Source organism: Candoia aspera, chromosome 14, assembly GCF_035149785.1.
Source record: "Candoia aspera isolate rCanAsp1 chromosome 14, rCanAsp1.hap2, whole genome shotgun sequence".
Lineage (NCBI taxonomy): Eukaryota > Metazoa > Chordata > Lepidosauria > Squamata > Boidae > Candoia > Candoia aspera.
Window position 1 is genome coordinate 6858787 of NC_086166.1, and position 23279 is coordinate 6882065.

General features: G+C 42.0%; 1 protein-coding gene across 1 annotated transcript in view; it reads right to left on the reverse strand.

The window, feature by feature from the left end:
• The window catches only part of VWA3A (von Willebrand factor A domain containing 3A), a 36240-nt gene extending 13593 nt beyond the window's left edge, over positions 1-22647 (reverse strand). The window contains 19 exon segments of the mRNA XM_063315074.1: positions 748-943; positions 2775-2919; positions 3813-3887; positions 5068-5187; positions 6199-6293; positions 6617-6697; positions 8085-8188; positions 8282-8420; positions 10205-10330; positions 11678-11743; positions 13660-13768; positions 14496-14621; positions 15052-15158; positions 16545-16643; positions 18551-18605; positions 20069-20143; positions 20217-20341; positions 21065-21191; positions 22583-22647. Of these exon segments, the coding sequence (XP_063171144.1) occupies positions 748-943; positions 2775-2919; positions 3813-3887; positions 5068-5187; positions 6199-6293; positions 6617-6697; positions 8085-8188; positions 8282-8420; positions 10205-10330; positions 11678-11743; positions 13660-13768; positions 14496-14621; positions 15052-15158; positions 16545-16643; positions 18551-18605; positions 20069-20143; positions 20217-20341; positions 21065-21191; positions 22583-22647 (2035 nt within the window).
• Between the last annotated feature and the right edge of the window lie 632 nt (positions 22648-23279).

Below are 23279 nucleotides of genomic sequence, written 5' to 3' on the forward strand. Positions count from 1 at the left end.
GACACATTTGTGTGAGTTTGCATATGTTCGTGCAAAATGTCTATAGCTTCACCTTCAGACATCTCCAAGGGAAGGTTGAAAAGGATTTATGAATTTTTGCAGTTTTTTCCAGTCAGTGTTGACCGAGTGTGAGGAACTTGCAACTCTCCAGATGTTGCTGGACTACTGTTTGTACAATCCCTGATTATTAACCAGATCAGATGTGTTGAAGGGAACAGGGAGCCCAAGAACATCAAGGAGGTCCAAAGAGTTCTCCTTCCTGGGGTACCCTAAGGGCAGGTCAGTGGGGCAGAATCCAAGAACCCTATGCAGTAGAAGGACCTGGAGGCTTGGAGGCCTACATTTTGAAGTAAATGAAATGTTACACTTTCCAAATCTAACATCCTCTTCTCCATACCCCCATTAAATTCAAAGTGTCACTCATGTAAGAACATTAAATGTGGTGACCAAAATTACCTAATTCACCACTGTGTCCATTCTGGTTCAAGTACTGAGCTAAGTGATATATTTGTTTCAGCATGCACTTAGATCTGACTTATTCATACAGTATAGGGAAAAAATGGTCATTTCCAAACAGTCCAAACTCAAATCTCCTCAGAATGCTAAATCAGAATGCAAAAGGTAAACACATGAAGAAGCAGAAGTCCAAGTGGCGTCCACATTCTTAAAAAGTCGAGAGACTACTTGAGGAGTCCCCGTGTAGCACTTGGAAGTACATTAAAAAATTACACTGAAATTCTACCACACCTGTTTCTCCAAACCAATGGAAGCGGCCATTGGCGGCCTGCACAATTTCTTTGTAAGCGATGGCAGTTTCATTTGGACTTGCATAGCGTGGTGGAATGTCATCTTCAAGGGAATAACCATTAACACTGAAGAGGCAAGCATGTAGCTGCAAATCACAGCCCCCACAGACTTCAACCAGATAAGAAGAGATTAGGTGCTGAAAAACAAGGTCAATAACCAATGCAGTTTAAGGCATAATTTGATAAGACTTTAACTGTGCTATTAGACAGCGTTTATGCATTGCTTGAAGGTCTTCCAAGGACTTCACATTCATTATCAGAATAAGTTTTATAAGAAGCAGGGAACCAATGTAACTACAACTATGGTGCAGGGATGGGCAAGCCATGGGCCACGGGATCTGCGCAGCGCCCCTCCAATGTACTTCAAAGGGTCACAGGCCTCTTTTCTTATCTCGTGGCTGAATTTCAGGGATGTGGCATTGCTTGGTTTTTACACTGGCATGATGTTTCCAGATTGCTATTTAATGATAACGTGTTTGGGAAAGATGTGGGTTTCTTTTGATTTTTACAGTTTGTCTAATGAGAGTAGAAAAAATAAATCCAGGCTGCCTACTTGATGCCAATGATCCACCACTTCGGAGCAGTGTTTCTCAACCTCAACCACTTTAAGAAGTGTGGACTTCAACTCCCAGAATTCCCAAGCCAGAAGTCCCCAGCCAGCAACATTCTGGGAGTTGAAGTCCATATATCTTTAAGTGGCTGAGGTTGATAAACACTGCTTCAGAGTAACAGCTGTATCCATGGATAGAGTGGCCCTCAGCCAAAAGACATATTCAAAATATAAACCTTGTCCTGTAAAATGGTATGAACCTTGTTCACCACAGCTCAGGATCAATGCTATTGGTTTTTTTTTCTCTAGTCCTTGTTGGTACTAACTGGCTTTGTCTTGGATGGACGCTAAAGCCATCTTGAGTCTAGCAAAGACTTAAATGGGAGACCATCATCAAGAGCTGCCAGTGCAACAGAATAGACTGAGAATTTGAAAAACTTCCTGAAAGCAGGCAATGGCAGGTGAGTTCCTTACTAGGGCCAAGAAAACAATTTAGATGCATCCTCAAGATTACCCGGGAGCCAAGCTAATTTTGAAGAAGGTATTATTTATATTGTTGGAGGAGAATTCTGAGAGTGCCTTGGACTGCAAGGAGATCAAACCAGTCCATCCTCCAGGAAATAAAGCCAGACTGCTCACTGGAGGGAATGATATTAAAGGCAAAACTGAAGTACTTTGGCCACATAATGAGAAGACAGGACACCCTGGAGAAGATGCTGATGCTGGGGAGAGTGGAGGGCAAAAGGAAGAGGGGCCGACCAAGGGCAAGGTGGATGGATGACATTCTAGAGGTGACGGACTCATCCCTGGGGGAGCTGGGGGTGTTGACGACCGACAGGAAGCTCTGGCGTGGGCTGGTCCATGAAGTCACAAAGAGTCGGAAGCGACTGAACGAATAAACAACAAATTATTTATATCCTATCTAACATTAGGGGACGCGGTGGCGCTGTGGGTTAAACCGCTGAGCTGCCGATCGGAAGGTCGGCGGTTCGAAACCGCGCGGCGGGGTGAGCTCCCGCTGTTAGTCCCAGCTCCTGCTCACCTAGCAGTTCGAAAACATGCAAATGTGAGTAGATCAATAGGTACCGCTTCAGCGGGAAGGTAACGGCGTTCCGAGTCATCATGCTGGCCACATGACCCGGAAGTGTCTACGGACAACGCTGGCTCTAAGGCTTAGAAACGGAGATGAGCACCGCCCCCTAGAGTCGGACACGACTGGACTTTACGTCAAGGGAAACCTTTACCTTACCTATCTAACATTAGTTACTCCTACCTGCTATTATAAATAGAATAATGTAATCCACCTTTCCACTTCACAGCCTTTTGCAAGCCCAAGTTAGGTGTAGCGCATTAAGGCTCTGGCATTTATAATAGGGAGCCCTAGGCATCACATAAGCTGATTTTGGGATTTTACCTACCGTCTCCTGATCAGGGATTCCAGCTACAAGCAGATAAAGGCTTTGAGATTCGTGCCTGTCTTTCTCTTTAAAATCCACCTCCATGGCTTTTTTAAGGGCCTTCATAACATTTCTGGTGCCTTCGCAGCGCAGGCTCAGCACCCACCTAGGAAAATGACTAGGTATCAGCAATGTTCTCATGTGACATTCCATACATTTCGGGCTGACACACGATGGCTCAAATGGCAGATTGAGACATCAAGGGCATGGACATCCCCAAAGAGGATGACGAAGTCAAGATGATGGCTTTGATTGTGCAGTTGAGCACACATGTTCTCCCACTGAGTTGCATGCTCCTTCCAACTTTTTAGCTCTTGCACCTACTTTATTATCTAAAGTATTTGAACACCAAGGACGGGTTGAGCTGTGCTTTTCATTTTATGGATTTCTGAGATTAGTTTTTTTTACTTTCTATTACTTTTTAAATGCGGTCTCCTCCTTTTTCTCATCAGCCCCCTAGAGTCTCTGAAGAGAGCTCTGTCCAAATTTTTGTAGAAATAAACTAAAGACAGGGAAGAGGAAGAAAAGTTGAATCACTTCCTGGAAGTAAGAGATCAATCTGAGAGATTTCACACTTGGGATTTCTAATTCCTGAAATCTCTCGGTCAAAGTGTCACTTCTTTTGCACTTCTGGCTGACCCAGATTCAGGAATGACTGTGTCCTCACATGACACATTTTAGCTCCCAAATTACTACTTCATTCAATACCACTTGCAGAGTAGACAGGTCTTCTTTCCATCATCCCTAAGGCTTACTCTGTCTGGTTGCTTAACCATAATTTACTGAACATACCAGTATTGGCTGGGTTTGTACAACACATGGATCCATGCCTACATGCTAACCCAAAATCAAACAAGTACAGTAATGTTCTGAGTTCGTGAGATGGGTAACCCTCGCATATACCTAATTGTAATTAAAGAATACAGTAATCGTTCCAGGTTTTGCTCGCTCATTTTTAGTGAAGAAGTAGAAAAAATATATATATGCAAAGTTCTTTACCTCCAAGCACTCTGTAAGTTATCTGGGTGAGGTGGGACCATTTCAGGCTGCCAAGCCTTAACATCACTTCCAAAGCTGTAGAGGAACATAGAATAAACAAAGATTGGCCATGCTCATCCATTACTTGTTGGAAAAATAAATTGGTTGCCCCAACATGTCCATACACAGTTTTGCAGAAATGAGCAGATCCATCAAGAAGGGATGGCTTTGCATGACAGCAAAATCAAGAGAAAACGGTGATTCAGTCTGCTGTGACTTGCTGCCTCCTGGTCTTTAACAGGACCTAAACCAGAACAGAATATCTCTGCTTTCCCATGACAGGATTCATTATATTTCCTCAGGAGCAACGGCCTTGGCTCCTTCACAGAATATGAAGACAGGGCCCACAGGAGGTTATCTCACATGAGATCCAAGCCAGCATTTCTTAGATTACCCCAGGCTTAGTAGAGGATCACCTCCGGTGGATGTAGGGGGCCTGTGAAGTAGGGATGACCAAGGGGCCAGACTTACTTTTCATGAGTTGCTCTGACTGTTAAATCAAAGTTACTTAAGCAGCTCATTTTATCATGTCTGGTGGACTTGCAAAAAAGCCAGAAAATTTGGGGTTCAAATACAGACAGTGATGCAAAGAATTTTAAAGATTAATATTCAGTTGAAATCAGAACTTTTCTTGTTGGGACTAATGGATAGAAAAGAGTTATGGAAGATAGTTTTTATCTTTGATAACTGCTGTGAGATGATGATGATGATGATGATGATTTGCACAAAAATGGAAAGACTCTGAAATACCCACAATGGAGGAATGGATGGTAAAGATGACAGAATTAGCAAAGATGGGAAAATTGACCTGTTTGATTAGAGACTGGACAATAACGTCATTTGTTAGTGACTGGAAACCCCTTATGGACTCTTTTGGTGAAAAAGTGAAAAAAGGAACTTGTGATTTATGGGTTTGTTTGATGATTAGAAAGAGTGGATTATGGAAAGAAGGAAATTATGTTGTAACCTTAGAGAGAGAGGGTAAACCATAAACGTACTTGTTACTGCGGTTAAGATCGGAAGCCACTTCTTTATAACTTCCTTTTCTTTTTCTTCTCTATTTCCTTCTTTGTACTTTCCCCCCCCCCCCACTTACTTATTACTTTGCTTTACTCTCTTTATTTTTTTCTTTCAAAGTGTGCATTGCTTTTATTCTCTTAAAAATTTCTTCAATAAAAATTATGTGTGAAAACAAAAGAGAAAACAAGTTACTCACGCAAGGATGTTGAAGAAGTCCTTACTCGACATCTGCTCCTCCAGCAAAAGTCGTAGGCAGTGCTGGATATGAAAGAGGTAGAGGGAATTTGTCCTGGAGATGTCAACAAGTAGAAGCACCCTAGTGAAAAACCAAAGATCATCAGCATTTCCTTTTCTTCTTTTTTATGGACCAGATTCAACATCGGGTTAACCTTCTCACATTTGGCTCCCTTACTTTTAGCTTAGGGACCCTAGCGAGCCCAGGAGAGGTGGTATATAAACCTTGGCTTATAGTCTATTGTGTTTGGCCGGCCCAAACAACTATGGTTTATTCAACAGGCAAACCACTGCTTAACAAGATCTGCAAATCAGTCATTGTTGCCGTGCTGTGCTTTCCATATTAAGGAACACCCCAAATCTACAGGCCTATGGAAGGCAGGAAACAAGCATACAGAGCATATTCCATCTCTCCAGTGCCTCTCCATTCACTCAGTGATCAGACCTGGTTGAAACAGGGCAGTGGCAAAATTTAATAATAAAAATTTTAAAAAATTGGCTTGTTGAAAGCTGGCTGGGAAGGTTGCAAACTGCAATCACGTGACCGCAGGACACTGCAACTGGTTGTAAATGCGAGCCAGTTGTCAAGCGTCCAGATCATGATCATGGGACCTCAGGGTTGGTACAATGGTTGTAACTTTGAGGACAGGTCGTAAGTAACCTTTTTTTAGCCCTGTCGTATCTCCAAACCGTTGTTGAATGAATGGTCGTTAAGCGAGGACTACCTGTATTATACTTTTCCATTTCTGTTGTGTTAGGAATTATATTTTGTCGGTCAGTTACAGAAGGATTTGGGGGAGGACGTTCTCATCTTCTGCTTTAATTGTTGGGTCTATTTCTTTCATCTCTACTCCCATAATGATTATCTGTGCCCAGAGTCTGTTGGAATTGGACAGTTTATACATTCAAATAAATAATAAATTATTCTTATTCTTCTTTTAGCACATGCACTGGGAGGTTTTCCTCCTTTTAAACCAAAGTGGAGTCAAAGTATGGAAGAGGGGTTGACCAACCCAAACAGACAGCTGTAGAAATAAAAGGCAAAAAGGCAGCCTCTCTCTGAAACGGATTAAAGGAAGTCAAATCGTGGCACCTCTTCTCGCAGACGGTTCCCCAAATTCTTCTGCTAGAAAGGGACAGCCAATCAATGCGTCTCTCGTACAACTTCACCATCTGCCCAAGCTGCTTCTGTGAAGCAAGGGGGAAAGGACACTAACTGAAGCTACTGGCTAATGATAATGCAAATATTCCAGGCAGCAATTTTGGGAGTTTCCCCTCCTCAAGTCAAATTCCCACGAAAGGGTGCAGAAGGTGCTTCAGGTCCCGCTCCATCCTATGATCTGGAGGTTCTATAGATCCTTCACCCATCTATAGCATTGTGCTTGCAACCATCTTCCCTGCCCTCTTAAACTACAGAAATGGGAGCAAGCTGTGCTGCAGTTCAGAGCCTAATTGGCTGTTTAGCCCCAAGACAAACAATAATCAGGACGGACAGCATGTAATTTATTCACCTGGTAATTATATAATATTGGAAGATCAACGTGAACATTTTTCACTGTCCCGTCGTGCCATTCAAACTGCATCATGGCTTTCTGAAATGAAGAGGATACAACACCACAAATCAAATTACGGCACACACCTTTGGAAGAGCCCTGCCATTAGCTGGATTCATCAGGCTACATCCAGCTGTTCTGGAAGGGAAATCTATATACTACTAAAACTCTTGTGTCTGTTTGATACTTTGTGACCTTTAACTGGGCAAAACGGTGCGTTGTGGGCCAACCATTTTTGAACCAAAGTACCTCAAATGAGCTAACTTACAGAATGCATCCAAAATCTAGGACCCATGACTCCCATGGAATAGAAATTCGGCAAATTTTATAAAATATTTTATGACATAATACAAAACATCATAAAATATTTCCTGTAGTCAGCTCCTGATGTTTGACTATGCTATACAGTTCAACATGGGCTACTTTCAAGGCAGATCCATCTCTCCCTGAATTTTTGAGAACTTTACCAGTACATTAGAAGCTCTGTCATTGTTGAAGTCATTGAGGAATCTGGTAAGGAAATGCATCTGAAATTAGAACCCAACGGGTCACGGGTTGTCTGGTTTAAGATAAACCACATACTACCTGACATGGTGGCACACCTAAAAGCCTTCAATACATAAGTATTCTACGAACGCATCAATTAAAATTTTTAATATGGTAAGTTTTGATCAGGGACGTGGTGGCGCTGCGGGTTAAACCGCTGAGCTGCTGAGCTTGCTGATCGGAAGGTCGGCGGTTCGAATCCGCGTGATGGGGTGAGCTCCCGTTGCTAGTCCCAGCTCCTGCCAACCTGGCAGTTCGAAAACATGCCAATGTGAGTAGATTAATAGGTACCGCTTCGGCGGGCAGGTAACGGCATTCCGTTTAGTCATGCCGGCCACATGACCACGGAAGTGTCTGCAGACAAACGCCGGATCTTCGGCTTTGAAACGGAGATGAGCACCGCCCCCTAGAGTCGGACACAACTGGACTTAATGTCAAGGGAAACCTTTACCTTTACCTTTAAGTTCTGATCACATACCAACAAAAGCTCTTTTGGGGTCCTCCATAATTTTTAAAAGTGGGAAGGGAGAGCAAAAAGTTTAAGAAATGCTGCTTTATAGGCTAGTAATCTAAACATTAAGAAAAAGAGTTGAACATGTGAAGTTTACAGCCTGGAGTTCAAATCTTCCCTTGCTGGGGTATTTCAAGCAGCAGCAACCAACAGAGATTTGCCTTTTAGCAACGCCAGCCTAGCTCCGGATTTTTCATATCAAAATGTGGGGTTTGGACTCACAAGGGCAAGCAAGGCACAGCTCTGCCAACATTGCTGGATGATGCCTTTGGATGACGATTCCACTTCCCTGCTGGCTTGTCCTGGGCGTGAATGTCTCCCACAATCCCCCAACGAACGAACAAACAAAATCAGTTCCCCCTGACTTACCCCATGCAAAGTGGACGATACCGTCTTTCGAAGCACGGGCACAAATTCTTCCACCGGTGAAAAAGCATTGGGGGCTAAAACTTGGTAAAGGCTGAGTTTCTTGGCTGCGGCAAGCAAGAAAGAAGCATGAGTCTAGCAACTGGGGCCCTTGGGCCGAGCTGGTACCATTTCAGAGGGTAACCCTGGGCTCTGCCTACCTCGCAAGCCATTGGTTTTTAACCATTCTGCGGAGGTTTTGGCCAAGAAGTTGGGGATTTGGATGGCCAGAAGGCGTTCATGCTGGAGGGGTTTGGTCAGCTGCACCAGAGAGGATGACTTCACATGTTCCATTGAACTCTAAGCAGAGATATAGTCAAAGTGTCCTCTGTAAAAAATAGCATGCTCTTGTTCCTGCTGAATATGCAACTACCACAAAATCTTAATTAAAAGGAGGCTACCAACAAAAGTGTTGTTTTAATCATTTCTACATATTTACTTATGTCACTTCTTTACCTCAAGCTTCATGAAATGGTATGTAGGAATGACCTTGGGAGACGGGAGGAAAAGCTGCAGACTAGGCAACGGTCAGATAAGAGGCAGCTGAGCCCACAGAAAGAATGAGGATGTGGCAAACGTCTCAGAAGGGACCCTCCCTAGTTTCTTGGACTGTAAAGGCAAGGTGGGGGGAGATGTACCTTCAAACTTGCAAGAGTCTCTTAATGTAACCTTACAATAAAGTTAGAGCTAGTACTTCTGGGTGTGCTTCTTGTCTGGACTACCTCGCAAGGATGACATCAATCTTGCAAGTCTGAAAGTACATCTCTCCCCACTCGTCTGCAGCTGTTCTTCCTGCCTCCCAAGGTCATACTCCACATACCATTACACTTCTCTTCCAACTGTGTGCATAATTCCTTGTTTCATTCTCACCACCAGCCTGTGAATTAAGTTCAACCAGGAAAGAGACAGAAGCTGGGCAAAGCTTACCAAACGTCTCTAACCCAGTGATCTCCAGATGTGTTGGAATGAAACATTCAGAATTTCCAGTGGCAATTACAATGGTGTCTGTCTAGGATTTCTGGAAGGTGATGTTCAATACCTTAGAACAGTGTTTCTCAGCCTTGGCAACTTTAAGATGTGTGGCTTGGTGGCACACCTAGAAGGCTTCAAAAACAGAACTGCAATGCCGGAACAGAACATGTTCTTTGATGGGATGTCAAACAAATTACCAGGCCTTGTATTATCCTATTAATGATAATTATGAAATCACAGTACTATTTTTTGGAAGACCATTTGACCTACTTGCCTTGACCAACCTCTCTTTCCTTATTCAAGTCATGTACACCATGAAATCATAATGCGTGAAATCACAGTTAACATTGGCAAGATTTCAGTAGAAATGACACAACATTCACAACTGATAACAGAATCCAAAAATATTTGCTGATGTATAATTTATATAGAAGGTATTTCTTTCATGGCACCTTAAGGTTGCCGAGGTTGAGAAACACTGCCTTAGAAGCATCAGTATGAGAAAGCTTGGAATAAACCTCCTGGCTTTTAAAATTAAGCATGGATCATTTGCTCCTGATTTTGAGAAGTTGTAAACTAAACCTAGACCAGTTTGGTGTTGTGGGTAAGGCGCCAGGCTAGAAACCAGGAGACCGTGAGTTCTAGTCCCGTCTTGGGCACAAAGCCAACTGGGTGACCTTGGGCCAGTCACTCTTTCTCAGCCCTAGCAAAGAAGCAATGGCAAACCACTTCTGAAAAAAACCTTGCCAAGAAAACTGCAGGGACTTGTCCAGGCAGTCTCCGAGAATTGGACACGACTGAACAGATTAAAAACAAAAAGTTCTTCTCTAATCATTAAGAAATAAAGTATGGGTGCTATTTTAACTCTGTCCTGATTAGGTGTATCCTATTTCCAATGCAGTAACAATATTGTATTTTCTCAGCAGTGAGGCATTTATTTATTTATAAATTTATAAACTGCTTCAGTCAAGGCTACTCTAAGTAGGGTACACAAGCAACAGCTGCAGCAAACGCAGCTACAGCCGGGACAGAAATATAATGTATGAATACAGGAACTCCTGGCACTAAGCTACAGCACACAATAAAGCATTTAAAAGAAACCAGATACTTACATTTTTCACTAAATTAAAAAGTGGGTCACCCATCTTGCCCTGGTACATTTCATTTACGATCTCGAGCAAGCTATCTGCTTTTTGCCGCTCACTAAGAACCAGATGAATATCCGTGCTGTTGCAATTCTGATTAGACGATGCCAACCCGAAAGAATTAAAAAAGCACACGCATTTGTTTTTAATTCCTTGCATGTATGCTGTTTTTTCATAAGGTATTTTGTAGTTTGGGGTATTTGAAACAAGGTTGTAATAAAATAAAGAGATCGATAAATACAGCAAATTAAAAAACCCGGAATGGTTATTATTTATCAACTTATGGATTGTCAGAATCAGAATAGGACCAGTTATCTCTTTATGTTTCTATGATTTGGCTTTGCGTTATGCACAGAACAGCACAGGGGAGCTGAGAGGCTGTTACAGGTCTTGGTAACCACATTTTAATACAGCGAGTGTAATATTCCTCAGACCATGGAACCTGCTTCAGTTCTTTCTGGTGCAACAGGAGGTTCACTCTGAGAATGGGTGGGGCCAGAACAAAGAAAAGAGTCAGGCCAGGAAAAGAAGTATATTGAAATCAAATAAATTTGAATACATTTCATCTGCCCAGAGTCATGTATATCTATCTATATAAATTGGGTGGATGGATGGAGAGATGAGACAGACAGACAGATAGGATAGATAAGATGGATACATAGATGCGATAGACACAGATGGAGAAATAGAGAGAGATGAGATAGATAGATAAGATACATAGATAAAGAGATGAGATAGATACATAGATAGATGAGATACATAGATGAGATAGACAGACAGACAGACAGACAGATAGATAGATGAGACAGATAGATAGGTACAGTAGATAGATGAGACAGAGATAGATGAGATAGATGAGATAGATTAGATACATAGATAAAGAGATTAGATGGAGAGATGGAGATATAGATGACATAGAGAGATGTGATGTGATGGGATGGGATGGGATGAATAGAAGATAGAGAGATGAGATAGATTAGATACATAGATAAAGAGATTAGATGGAGAGATAGAGAGATGGAGATATAGATGACATAGAGAGATGGGATGGGATGGGATGGGATGAATAGAAGATAGAGAGATGAGATAGATAGATAGATACATAAAGAGATTAGATGGAGAGATAGAGATAGATGGAGATATAGATGACATAGAGAGATGGGATGGGATGGGATGGGATGGGATGAATAGAAGATAGAGAGATGAGATAGATTAGATACATAGATAAAGAGATTAGATGGAGAGATAGACATACTGTAGATGACATAGAGAGGTGAGGTGAGGTGAGATGCATAGATGGATAATTGTTTTTCCTTTTGGCCACCTTAAAAATCACTATTCAGGCATCTTTGGAAGGCTTGGGGGGTCCCATTCAAGCCTGAGGGCCTAAGATTGTGCACCTCTGCTTTGAAGTAATGCACCTTAAGTTGAAAGGCCTACCTCACTCTTTCCTGAATAGCAATGGTAATGGCCTCTCATCTCTTCTGCCAAACTCTTTAGAATGGCCTAAAGGGACAAAATTAATTAAAGTCACCAGCTATTCCCTCTGAACAATAATTCTATTTTATAAAGTGCTAAGGTAACCCTACAGACAATGAAAAGACAGAAAGTAAATTATTATGATTTTTTTCCTTGATATAAGAGCTTCCAGAAGAATAGCCTTATCAGTATTGCTGGACTTCCATCCTAGCAATCTGAACTAGAAAGAGTTAATCTGAAGAAGCAGACTCTAATTAAAATATATATTAGAAGGACAGTTCAGGTTCCAACATAAGTATTTCAGCAGGTTACTTTCAAATGAGAAACCTATATATAGGCAACATATGGGAGGAGATAGGCGGGGGTAAATTAGATAGATAGATAGATAGATAGATAGATAGATAGATAGATAGATAGATAGATAGATAGATAGATAGATAGATAGATAGATAGATAGATAGATAGATAGATAGATAGATAGATAGATAGATAGATAGATAGATAGATAGATAGATAGATAGATAGATAGATAGATAGATAGATAGATAGATAGATAGATAGATAGATAAAAGTCTAAGCCAGTATTGCTCAACCTTAGCAACTTTAAGATGCATGGACTTTAACTCCCAGAATTACTGGCTGGGGAACTCTGGGAGTTGAAGTCCATGTATCTTAAAGTTGCCAAGGTTGAGAAACACTAGTCTAAGCCATTTCCTCCCATGTTTTTGGCGTCCTTTTTACGAAGGCAACGTAGTCTGCATCTGTTGACTGTTTTGGGAACTGCTGCTAGACTTCTTACCAGCCTGAGAAATTATTTTCTCACAAGTAAGCAGCAGCCAAAACAACCAAGTTTTTGTAGCACTTCAAAAGCATCGACCAATGTATTTGTGGGCTGAGAGCCAGTTTGGTGTAATGGTTAAAAATGTGGCTAGAAACCTGGAGAACCTGAGACGTAGACCCACCTTAGGCATGAAGCCAGCTGGGTGACCTTGGGCCAGTCCCTCTCTCTCAGCCCTGGGAAGAAGAAGGCAAGGGCCAAGCACCTCCAAAAACGTTGCATTTTAAAGATTAATGTGCAATTGAAACCAGAGGTGTTTCTTTTGGGATCGATCAACAAGCAGCTGGAGAAAAGTCATGGAACTTTGTTTTTATATATGATAACTGCAGCAACACTACTATATGCACAAAGATGGAAAGATGTGACATTACCCACAATGGAGGGATGGAGGGTGAAGATGATGGAACTTGCTGAGATGGCCAAATTGACATCTTTGATCAGAGAATAGACATTAACTAAGTTTAACGCTGACTGGAAACCCCTTATCCACATTTTGCGTGAAACAGAAAAAAATGAACTCTAGATATATGGATTTGATGATTATAAAAAACAATAGATTATAGAAAAATGAAAGTCCTGCTAACATAAGAGGTTAATTTACCTTTATATTTATAACTGCTGTAAAAGAAAATTGAAAGTTACTTCTTCATATTTTCTTCCTTTTTTTCCCTGCACTTTTGGCTTTTTCTTTCTTTTCTTTAAATATTAGTTTCTATCTTTCTTGCCTAAACCATTTGCTGTCCAATGGTTTCTTAAATAAACCACAAATTGGGTTTATACAACCAATTAAGCCAAGAGCCAAACAATCCACATCATGGCTTAGTGTGTTTACATGAACCACGAAAAACCAAAACAGAATAAAATACAGTTCATCCTGCATGGAGAAAGAAGCTCTTCCTTTGATCCTTTATTTCTCCATTTAGCCTAGCTTTGCCTGTGTTGGCAAGAATCTGCTGGGTCTCCGGTGAACAACCTATTTCCCTTCACTTGGTACCTAACTCTTTTAAATTGGAGAATCTGGAGGTTCAACCTGGTGCGTGCTGCACACAAAGCTGTTGGTGTGCCTCTGAGCTATGCTTCCCCTTCCCACAACCCAGAGACTCACAGGAGGGGCTTCACTGCTGCAATTGTATGCCACAGTATGGACCAGCATACGTCTTCCTGTTGAACATTGCTGGATGTAATCAGACAAAATTCCTGAAGCCTGGTCTGGACTGTTTCGGAAAACAGGAAAAGAAAGGGGGTGGGGTAGGAGAGTAGAGCAATCTATAATTATGAGATGGGAAAGAGAAAGTTCCCATCAAACTAAGGAATACAATTAAAGCCACCATTAGAACTCTCATATGATTCATACAGAGCTATAATCTACCAGATTAGGAGGAATAAAGCAGAACCAACCCACAGATCAAGCCTAGGGACACCGAGGGCTTTCCAGATGTTGCTGAACTCAACATCCAGCAGCCCCAGGCATCATGGCCTGTGGTGAAGCATGCTGGGAGTTGTAGCTCAACAATTATTTGGAGGCTGGCAGGCTTCCCTCTCCTACTTAACACTATAAAGAGAATTTGAAAATCCCAGCATGTCTGTATCCTTCAGGGCTTGGCCAAGCTAACTGAAAGATCTTGCTGAAGTATACTCCCCATGTAAAAATGAATTATCTCCAGTGTATTTTCATACAAAGCCATGTGGGGTTGAATCAAACCAAAAGATTTGGATGCTCAAACATACACACTGTTTCCTTTATTGTTTGCTTCATCTCCCACTTTTTATCCATATGGAAATTCTAGGGGACAGGAAGTGATGACCTTGCTCAAACATTCTTCTATCCAAAACTGTTCCAGACACAGACATCCTTCAAGCAAGATTGCTGAGTCTTTTGCCTTGAGGCCATAGACTGCATTTAAACCAAAGACAACATCTGTCTTTCAACTGATGACCTACCAGCTTCCTACAATAATCACCATCGAATCCAGATCTCTCATAGCCAGGACATTCTTCAAAGCTTTTAGCAAATTGCAGCCTCTGCTGGGTTTTAGCTGCTGGACCCACTGCCTCGCTTCATTTAATCTAGGAAAAAAAAAGAAGGAAGGTGAATTTTATTGCACACCCATTTAGAAACAAGCCAGGAGAAACAAGGACTGGGTTCCCATTTTGGGTTTAAGAACAACAATAATGTCCCCGTCAGAATACACATATCAAGGCACATATCAAACAACCAATTCCAATCAATTAAAACGAAAGTCAACGAGTAAATGTGGTTAGCGAATGTGAAAGTCAACCAGTAAATGCAAATATTTATCCAATAACATTGTTCAATAAAATTGCAGCAGAGCAATGACAGCAATAGAATTCTTCTACTAAAAGTGCACCCCGCCTGCATGCACCAGTATTGATAAGAGTACAACCAACAAGGAATTTCAGAGAGGAAATAGAGGACATATGATTCCAGCGAGATGAACAAAAATCTGAACCTTCCAGAGACAAATAGCACACTTACCTCTCCCCATCAGTTGCTTGTGGCTTCTCCCACAGAGCTGAGATTTCAGCTCCAAACGAAATGAAGTAGAGTTTCCTCATGTAACGCAGCTGTTCATCAACTAATGACTGGAAGGAAAACAGCCACAGTTCAGGTTGATCAGAGCTGGCCCCGCAGAAGACAAGACGACCCAGCTCTCACAACATACGGTCCTGTTATCACCTCCATGAGGCTGCCACTAACAGATGTTGTCAACAATACAGTATTGAATGGACCACCAGTCTACAACAGAGTGGGTTCAGTCATCAAACTAAGCCATGTATCACGAACTGAGCTTCGTTAAATAAAATGTGCTGGGCTTCCGAAGTGTCCCAACCCAGTCTTTTGTTAAGTATGGTTGGCTGAATTACTCACAACTGGCCATTGTGTAATCAGCCCTTCAACCACAATGTCTACGCAGGATGAATAGAAATCCCACCTCCAATGTGCCAAATCATAATAGTTGACAAACTAGAGTTGTTGGTTTATATATTAGGGTGGCTGGGTTTCCATAGCACGTTCAAGCAAGCAACCACGCTAGAGTTTAATGCGTTGTATGAATCCAGAATGAAGAGCAAATGGTTTTCTTCACTCTTATTTAATATTGGCATTTTATGCATGGATCATATAATCGCCTGGCAGATTTCAGGATCCAACCTTCTTCCCTCTTCTCTTATGGCCCCGCTGAGCCTCCAGCTATCAGGATGAAATCTCAAGGAGGAAATGAATAAAGGTGATGGAGATATGCCTATACCAGGAAATCTATCCTTCCTGAAATCCTACCTCCAATGCAACAAACCATTAGAGTTGACAAACTAGAGTAAATCACCAGAGGGACTGAATGAAGACTGAAACTAAGCTTGTCATTTTAAGGGTTGCTCCCCAAACTGTCTTTGGGGAACAAGATGAATCTAAAAGGGGAGGGTCACTTGGCCATGGAAACCAATAAAGGTCATGGCTTAAGATTTCATCAGCTTAGCGAGACAATGCAGGCTTCCCAACCAGAAGGTCACAAGCTTAAACCATGACATCCCCAGGGAAGACACCTCCAGCTTTTGAAGGAGGGTAGCCAGCTTGAAGAATTAACGGTTTGATCTGGTAGGAGGCAATCTCCTGTGTTCTTTCCTACGCACTGCTTGAGAATCATCGGTTAAGGAGTTAGACTAGGAGTGGGTAGACCCAAGTTCTAGACCTCCCTTGGGCACGGAAGCCAGTTGGTGACCTTGGGCCAGTTGCTCCCTCTCAGCCCAAATCAACATCAGATTCTACAACAAGCCAGCTGAAAAACAAAACCCTTTGTCACATCATGCACCGAGAGCTTTGCTTTGTGAACTACAAGTGAACACAGTGCGAAACAACAGACCTGCAACCAAGCAGGGAAACACAGGAACAACACCTTCCTAAGTCCCACCCTGCTCACAACTTGATCACCATCTTCCATGGTAAAAGCCAGCACGGGCCCCAGTAATACTTACCAGAAGATCCATCTGGAGTTCTTGTAGACTTGGTCCACAACTTACGCTGGACATTTCAATCAGAACTCCAAGTTTGCTTCCTTGAATAACACCAAACATCTGGATTGGGAGAAGAAGAAATTAAATGAAACAGAAAGATCTTAGAACATTAGGATCTTTGTTGAACTGTATAGTGAAACACCCTGAGAATTTTATTACAGGAGAGCTTCTAAATACCCGACTTACAGTAAACAAATCTCAGTGGCTGCCAGAGTGAAATCTGTAAAAATACAGATAGTTTTACACTATGCTCTAAAATTTATTTTATTTATTTATTTATCAAATTTGTCACCGCCCATCTAAATTCAGCTGATTGTATTCTCTTCTATTCAGATATAGTTTAGTTTCACACATTGTTCCTAAACCATAACGTTTGCTTCTGGCTTAGGATGTTGTGTGAATCCCGCCACTGTGCTTATAAACTATGGTTTTTAATAGTGCTGTTATGTGACTCCAGCCACTTGTGAGTTATTCAGCAAACCATGGTTTATTGTCATGGTTTAGGCTATGGTGTCTGTGATCATTTAATGCACAGCAGAGCAAATGCATATTTTAATGAAGTGTTTATGCACAATGGGCCCCTTGGAGCTGTCTGGAGTGGAGCGGCACAGGAAGATCAAACAAGTAAGATAAATAAATCATAGGTTTGGACTGCAGGACTGGGGGAGAGAAATAAAAACAGCTTCATGTTCCTCACCTACCCAGAGTTCTTGCAGCATAAAATTTCTACCCATCCCACAGCGGAAAGCATAACATTGCTATCAGGAAGTATTACACTGAATATTCTCCCCTACACAGGACAGAGCAACTCAGGGTTAGCTGAGAAAAATTCCCTCCAAGACCCTAGTGCTGGATTTCAGATTCAGTCCAATAAAACTTTCAGACATTACAAAGTAGTGGAACTGGATGCTGTAAATCTATGATCCAGATCAAATCAAGCAAATGGTCTGGATTGTCTGAAACAAAGCAGTTGGGTTCACACCTCGCGCCAAGCCACATTTAAATGTGCTTCGTCGAATAAGCCACAATTGTTTGCAAGGTGTTACATTGAGTTTGCAAACTGTGTTATCAACCCTGGCTTGCAAACCATAAAAACCAGGACTATATAACATTCTAAGCCCAAAACAGACAGACTAGAGTATGGCTTAGTGAGAATGTAAACCTCCTACTAGCATTCTCTTCGTTAGCGACCCCATCTCAGATAATAACAATGACCAATATGTCGTTATCTCTAGTAACTCTTAATGGACTTTACTGAATAGGACTGAATAATGAGGCTTTATAATTTGTTTACAGATAAGAGATGAGATATGGAAAGAAGAGACCTCTGGCTGAGATGTCAAAGGTGGTGAGTTACTGAAATGGTTTGCACTTGTCTTGATGACGGGGAAAGTCATTTCTTTATCAATGTTTTCTTTTTCTTTTCATATCCTTCTTAGCTTGTACTAGTTTTTTATCTTTATATTTTAAAACTTCAATAAAAAGTATTATTAAAAAAAAATCAAGCAATAACAATCACCAGATAGAAATCTCATCAGCCCATGGCAAAAATCCATCCATGGTCTGATAAAAGAGATGGGGTGAACTTTCTGGTCAACAACCAGAACAAAAATACACAGAAAGCCAGACAAAATCCTGTGGCAATCGGTTCCAAAGGTGAACAGTGGGCTGTGCACAACAGCCCTCCCCTCCTGGGCATCATCTGTAACTAGCTACTGATCAGTTCTACCTCTTAGGACTAGTGATGGTTACAGTTTAATTTGACAGCCTAAGCTTTTTATCTTCCTTTTGGCAAGAGTGTTCGCATGTGTGTGTGTGGGTGTGCGTGTGGGTGTTCACTTTCCAAGGCAGCCAGTCAGATGTCTCTGTGAAGCTCAACCTTCCCATTCATATCCCCCCACATTTGCTCTCACAGAGATAATGCATCTATACTGGAAGTAACATTTAACCGTTTTTTTAAACATTACCTTTTTGCTGCCCTGCAGAAGCCAACGCACTCGCTTGTCATACAGATCGATGGCTCTGTGGATGAATGTAATCCCACCCCCGACAAATATAGGTAATGTATTATATTGTAATGCCATCAGCAAGTATTGTACCTTCCATATTTCTTTTAGTAATCTGGCCCTTCCCTGAATTAACGCCCTCCAACAGTTGAACTTGATCCCCCATGATCCCCCAGCAGCCCACACCACTCAAGTTCAACACATCTGAACAAGCTGGGGAATGCTGATTTAAACTGTAATTCTGGGGGGGACAGTCAAAAGAATTTGCTGAAAAGATCCATTTAGACCAGTATTTCCCAAACTTGGCAATTTTAAATCTGGGAGTTGAAGTCTACCCATCTTAAAGTCACCAAGTTTGAAAAACACTGGGTCAGAATATTCTTGGATGCTATTCCATTGTTATTGTTCTTTTTTGTGGTTTTCTTTTGTTTCTGTTGGTTTTTAATCTTATGTTTACTGCCCAGAATTGCAACTGGCAAGTTGGGTAGTTATATCAATCAATAAAATCAATTGATTGATCAATCCAATCAGGGGGTCAGTGAAATTTTCACCCTATATTTTTCCCCTTTATTGCTTTCCTAAGATACTTGGTTAAACACTTTAATCCACTGGGGTGAAGCTATAGACACCTGGTCCATGCCATGATGTCAAAAGGATGTCATGTATAATTTGTGTCATTTGCATGAAGATGTCATGGCATGTCGGGCACCATAAGCCTGCCACCATGGATGCCCAGGGATTCAGCCACCTCCCTGGACATCTGTGACAGGCATGGCAGCAACTTTATCTCTGACACACCCGGATGAAGACACTCCCAGGCACAACTAGACAGTTCACTTTGTCAGTGTTGTGAATCTAAGGCTATTGACGACAGTTCATACAATGAAAAGGAGGCACCAAAGCAGGAAGCTGAGGGATGAAAAACTTTCAGATTCTCAAAATAAGGAATATTTTCCATTATTCCTCTGCTTTTCAGACTGAAATCTCCACCAGAAGTGCTACAAAGCAGCATTCTTTGAAATAGGAAATTTTATTTTAGGTTGCCCTCGAAGGAAGATTTCATTTAAAACTTGCTGAGCTGACATTCTCTGCATTCTCCAGTTTCTGCTCCTCCTGCTTCTGATCAGATGTTAAAAAGCAAGTGTCTTTGGATTGTAAGCTAGAGGAGAGGACATTCTAAAAAAGAGGATATATAGATAGTCCTCGTTCAGCGACTGCATTTGCAGTTATGATGAAGAAAAAGTAACTTTGCAACCAATCCTCACATTTATGACCTTCGTAGGTCTGTAATGCAAAGGAGAGCCAAAGTCAGATAGTAAGCACCACTGCGGTTTCACCTAGCTACCGCTTCGCTTAATGACCAAGTTGCTGGTCCCAATTGTGGTCGCTAAATGAGGACTGGCTTCGGCTAAAGCAAAGTCTTCGGCAACTCGGGAGAGAACCTGGGGTTGGGCAAGCAATGTATGGCTGGGTACTCACATTCGCAACTGAGATTCAAAATCGTTAACAGCCTCTTGGGTAAACTCCATGTGCTCCACCGCATTTCTTACATCCCTAAAGGAAAACACCCCATGGTGAATGAAGGGGAGAAACAAGCAGCCGGAAAACGAGATGGCCTTGCACTTACGTTGTAGCATTGCCTTTCTTCATCAAATCCCCCAGCGAGAGTTGCAAGCTTTCCAGGCTGTAGACCTGAATCCAGTCGTCCGTGGCTTTTAAATGAGCAAACAGCACCTCCGTGTCCTTGAGTTGCTGTGGGCAAAATGGGAACGGAAGTCAAGGCGAGAATAAACCCATGCCTTTTTTATGATTTCCAGGGCAGTGCAGGAAAGCATGGGCTTTCAATTGTTGGATGGTATGGAGACAAACTCTCATGAATTAATGATGGTCAAGCCCACGGTTTCCTACAGAGGTTGATTCAAATGCCCAGAACCATTTTTCAGTGTTATTCTGTAAATCTATCCCAAGCAAGGAAATTTCTCATCTTAGTTTCTCTCCAGCCTCAGTTTTCTATTTGTAGGTTTGGCTCATCCTGTGCTAGTTTTTCTGTTTAGTTTTTAAGGTTTACACTAAATTGTGTATCGTATTTTTGAAGACAGAGCATGTGTTTTGGCATCTGGCCTACTGGAACCTTTTTTTTTTAATCCTCTCTCTTCCTGCACTGCATTTTTCTATATTATTTTCAGAAATATCTTTTCTCTCATCACAAATCCTTTTTTTTTTTAATTGGTAAAATGCATGGCGAGATCAGAGATAGGAATTTCTGCCGACAGTGGAGGTTCAGTTTGTACACTGCTTTGGAAATGCAAAATTGGATAAATTCACATTTAAACGCAAGCTAAACAAATGTCTGTCCTAACTACCAGTACAATTTGATAGTGTGCGTATGCTTCTCCCAAAACCAGTTTCTGCTTTCACCAATATAGTACAGCCTACATATGCTTCTATTTATCATTAACAGAAATATTAACTTACCATTAAATCCTGGGTTTGGTTAACACTGGTCACTAGTAATTCATCATCATCCACAGAATCAGTGATACGGACACCCTGCCAAGATTTGCACCTTTTTGGTGATGTTGCCTTTGATTCTGGATTTGCACTGCAAAAACAACCATCTTGTCATACAGCACTACAAGAGGTGGAGACTGGTTACGCACAACACTTGGCTTTCACCATCTTTTATTAACAAATCACAGTAGGCTGGTGCTAGATAATGCGTTAAGCTGTAAACCATGATTTGCCAAAAAAAAAAAAGCGCTGGATTCACATCTCCTGCCAAGTCAGAAGCAAATGACTGCACTGCAGTTTAGTGAAACTGCCATCATATGCATCCAATGTTTTAGGGTACCTGAACCCGTGACTTTATTTTCATCTTAAAATGGACAACATATAGAGATGGGAACTGGAAAAGAAGCTCACTAGATGACTCAGCCCAACCCAGTTCACTGGTACAGGGTACAATAAAGGGGACCTCCCCCCCAATGAACAAAGATATCCACCAGGGATGGTGTGCGGAATCCAGTGATGGATGCAGCCTTGCAACAATGCAATGCAAGCCTACGGTGACCATCCATTTTCTATTATAAAGGCCAGCCCTTTATTTCAGAAAGCTGTCCTTTAGATTTCTTTATTTTTCAAAAACTCCCATTGGTCCTTTATTCGGGTCATTCTTTCCCATATAAATGGTACCACTTAGTGCGGTCTTTCACATTCATGTGTAAAATATGGAAATTGAATGGTCTTTTTAAAGTCAGTGTACATATACTGCTCGATTTTAGGTATTTTTATTCAAATACAAAATGCAAAAGCCAGCCTAGGCGCCCCCCCCCCCCACTGCGTGCAATGCTGGACGGGCCGCAGGGCAGCGGAAGGGGACGCATTCCCATGACCCACATGATGGCCTGCAGGCTGGTTAAACCTCCAGGGACCCTCCCGTTGGCCCTTTATTTCCGTCATTTTAACTTTTACTGTGCACACGGGACCACTTAATGCACAGTCTTTCACATTCATGTGAAAAATATGGAAATTGAATGGTCTTTTTACAGTCAGTGTACATATACTGCTTGATTTTAGATACTTTTAATTCAAATACGCATGTTTGTAAAGTTTTTCTTGGCTTGGCTCTTGAATTTTCCTCTGTAAAGCCAAGCTATAAACACAAACAATTCGTGTTTTATCCCAATGAACGTCTTTCAGATTTGCCCCCTTTTCAGGCTGGCCCATTATTTTTTCCAAGAAAACCCAGTCACCGTACCCAAACCCTGCGCAAATAACTGCAGCTCAGGCATGCAGCTGCTTTGATCCTTGCAGACACACACATTCTCATCAAATTCCTTATTAAGCCCTTTAAGGGACCCCTGAAAGTAAATAAAAACCAAGGGTTTTTAAAATTTATTTTTACGGAGTCCTCTCTCGCAGCCAGTCCCAACTCCCATCTGGGTTCTTCCCTCCCCCTCACCCCAAGATGATGCCCCAAGATCTGGGACTCACCAGGTGTCTGCCATGTTTTTGTGCCTCTCCCGGGTGCAGCTGATGCTTCCCGGGCCTTCTCGCATCGTCTCTGGCTCGCCCTGTGTTTTCCATCTCCAATGGCAACGGAAGCAACCATTCCCATCAGGGAGGGAAGGAAGGATGGGAGGGCTGGGCAGATGAATGGCAAAAGGGCCTGTTTGCAGGTCTCCAAGGGCTGGAGAAACATCAGCTGGGCAACCGAAGACTTGCTGAATTATTCCCATGCACCACAATTAAGGCCTGTGAAGCCCTTTTCCTGCACTCAGCCCTCCCTGCGCCATGTAACCCTTCATACACAGAATTGCTACTGATTTTTTCTTTAAAGAGGTCCACTCCCATCCAAGGTGTAGCTGGCGATGCTTGCAACCAGGGGTGGCACACTGTTGCTGACTCGAGGGCCACCTTTCCTGCAAAGTGGGGAGTCACAGGGGCCACTGACAGGGCCTGGGGAAAAGAACCAAGATGTGTGTTTGTTTCCTTTCCTTTTAAATGTTTCATTGAAGAAAATGAATAGGGCCTTCCAGGTATCTGTTTAACGTTGTTTTGGCCTTGTTAAAGGTTACTGAATAATGTGAGGATGGGTTTTAGAGGTGCTTGGGGGCGGCATCTGAGATTTTTAAGGGCCCCAAGAGGCTGTTGGTGGTAGACCTTTGCCCGAAGCGAAGATGGTCCCAAG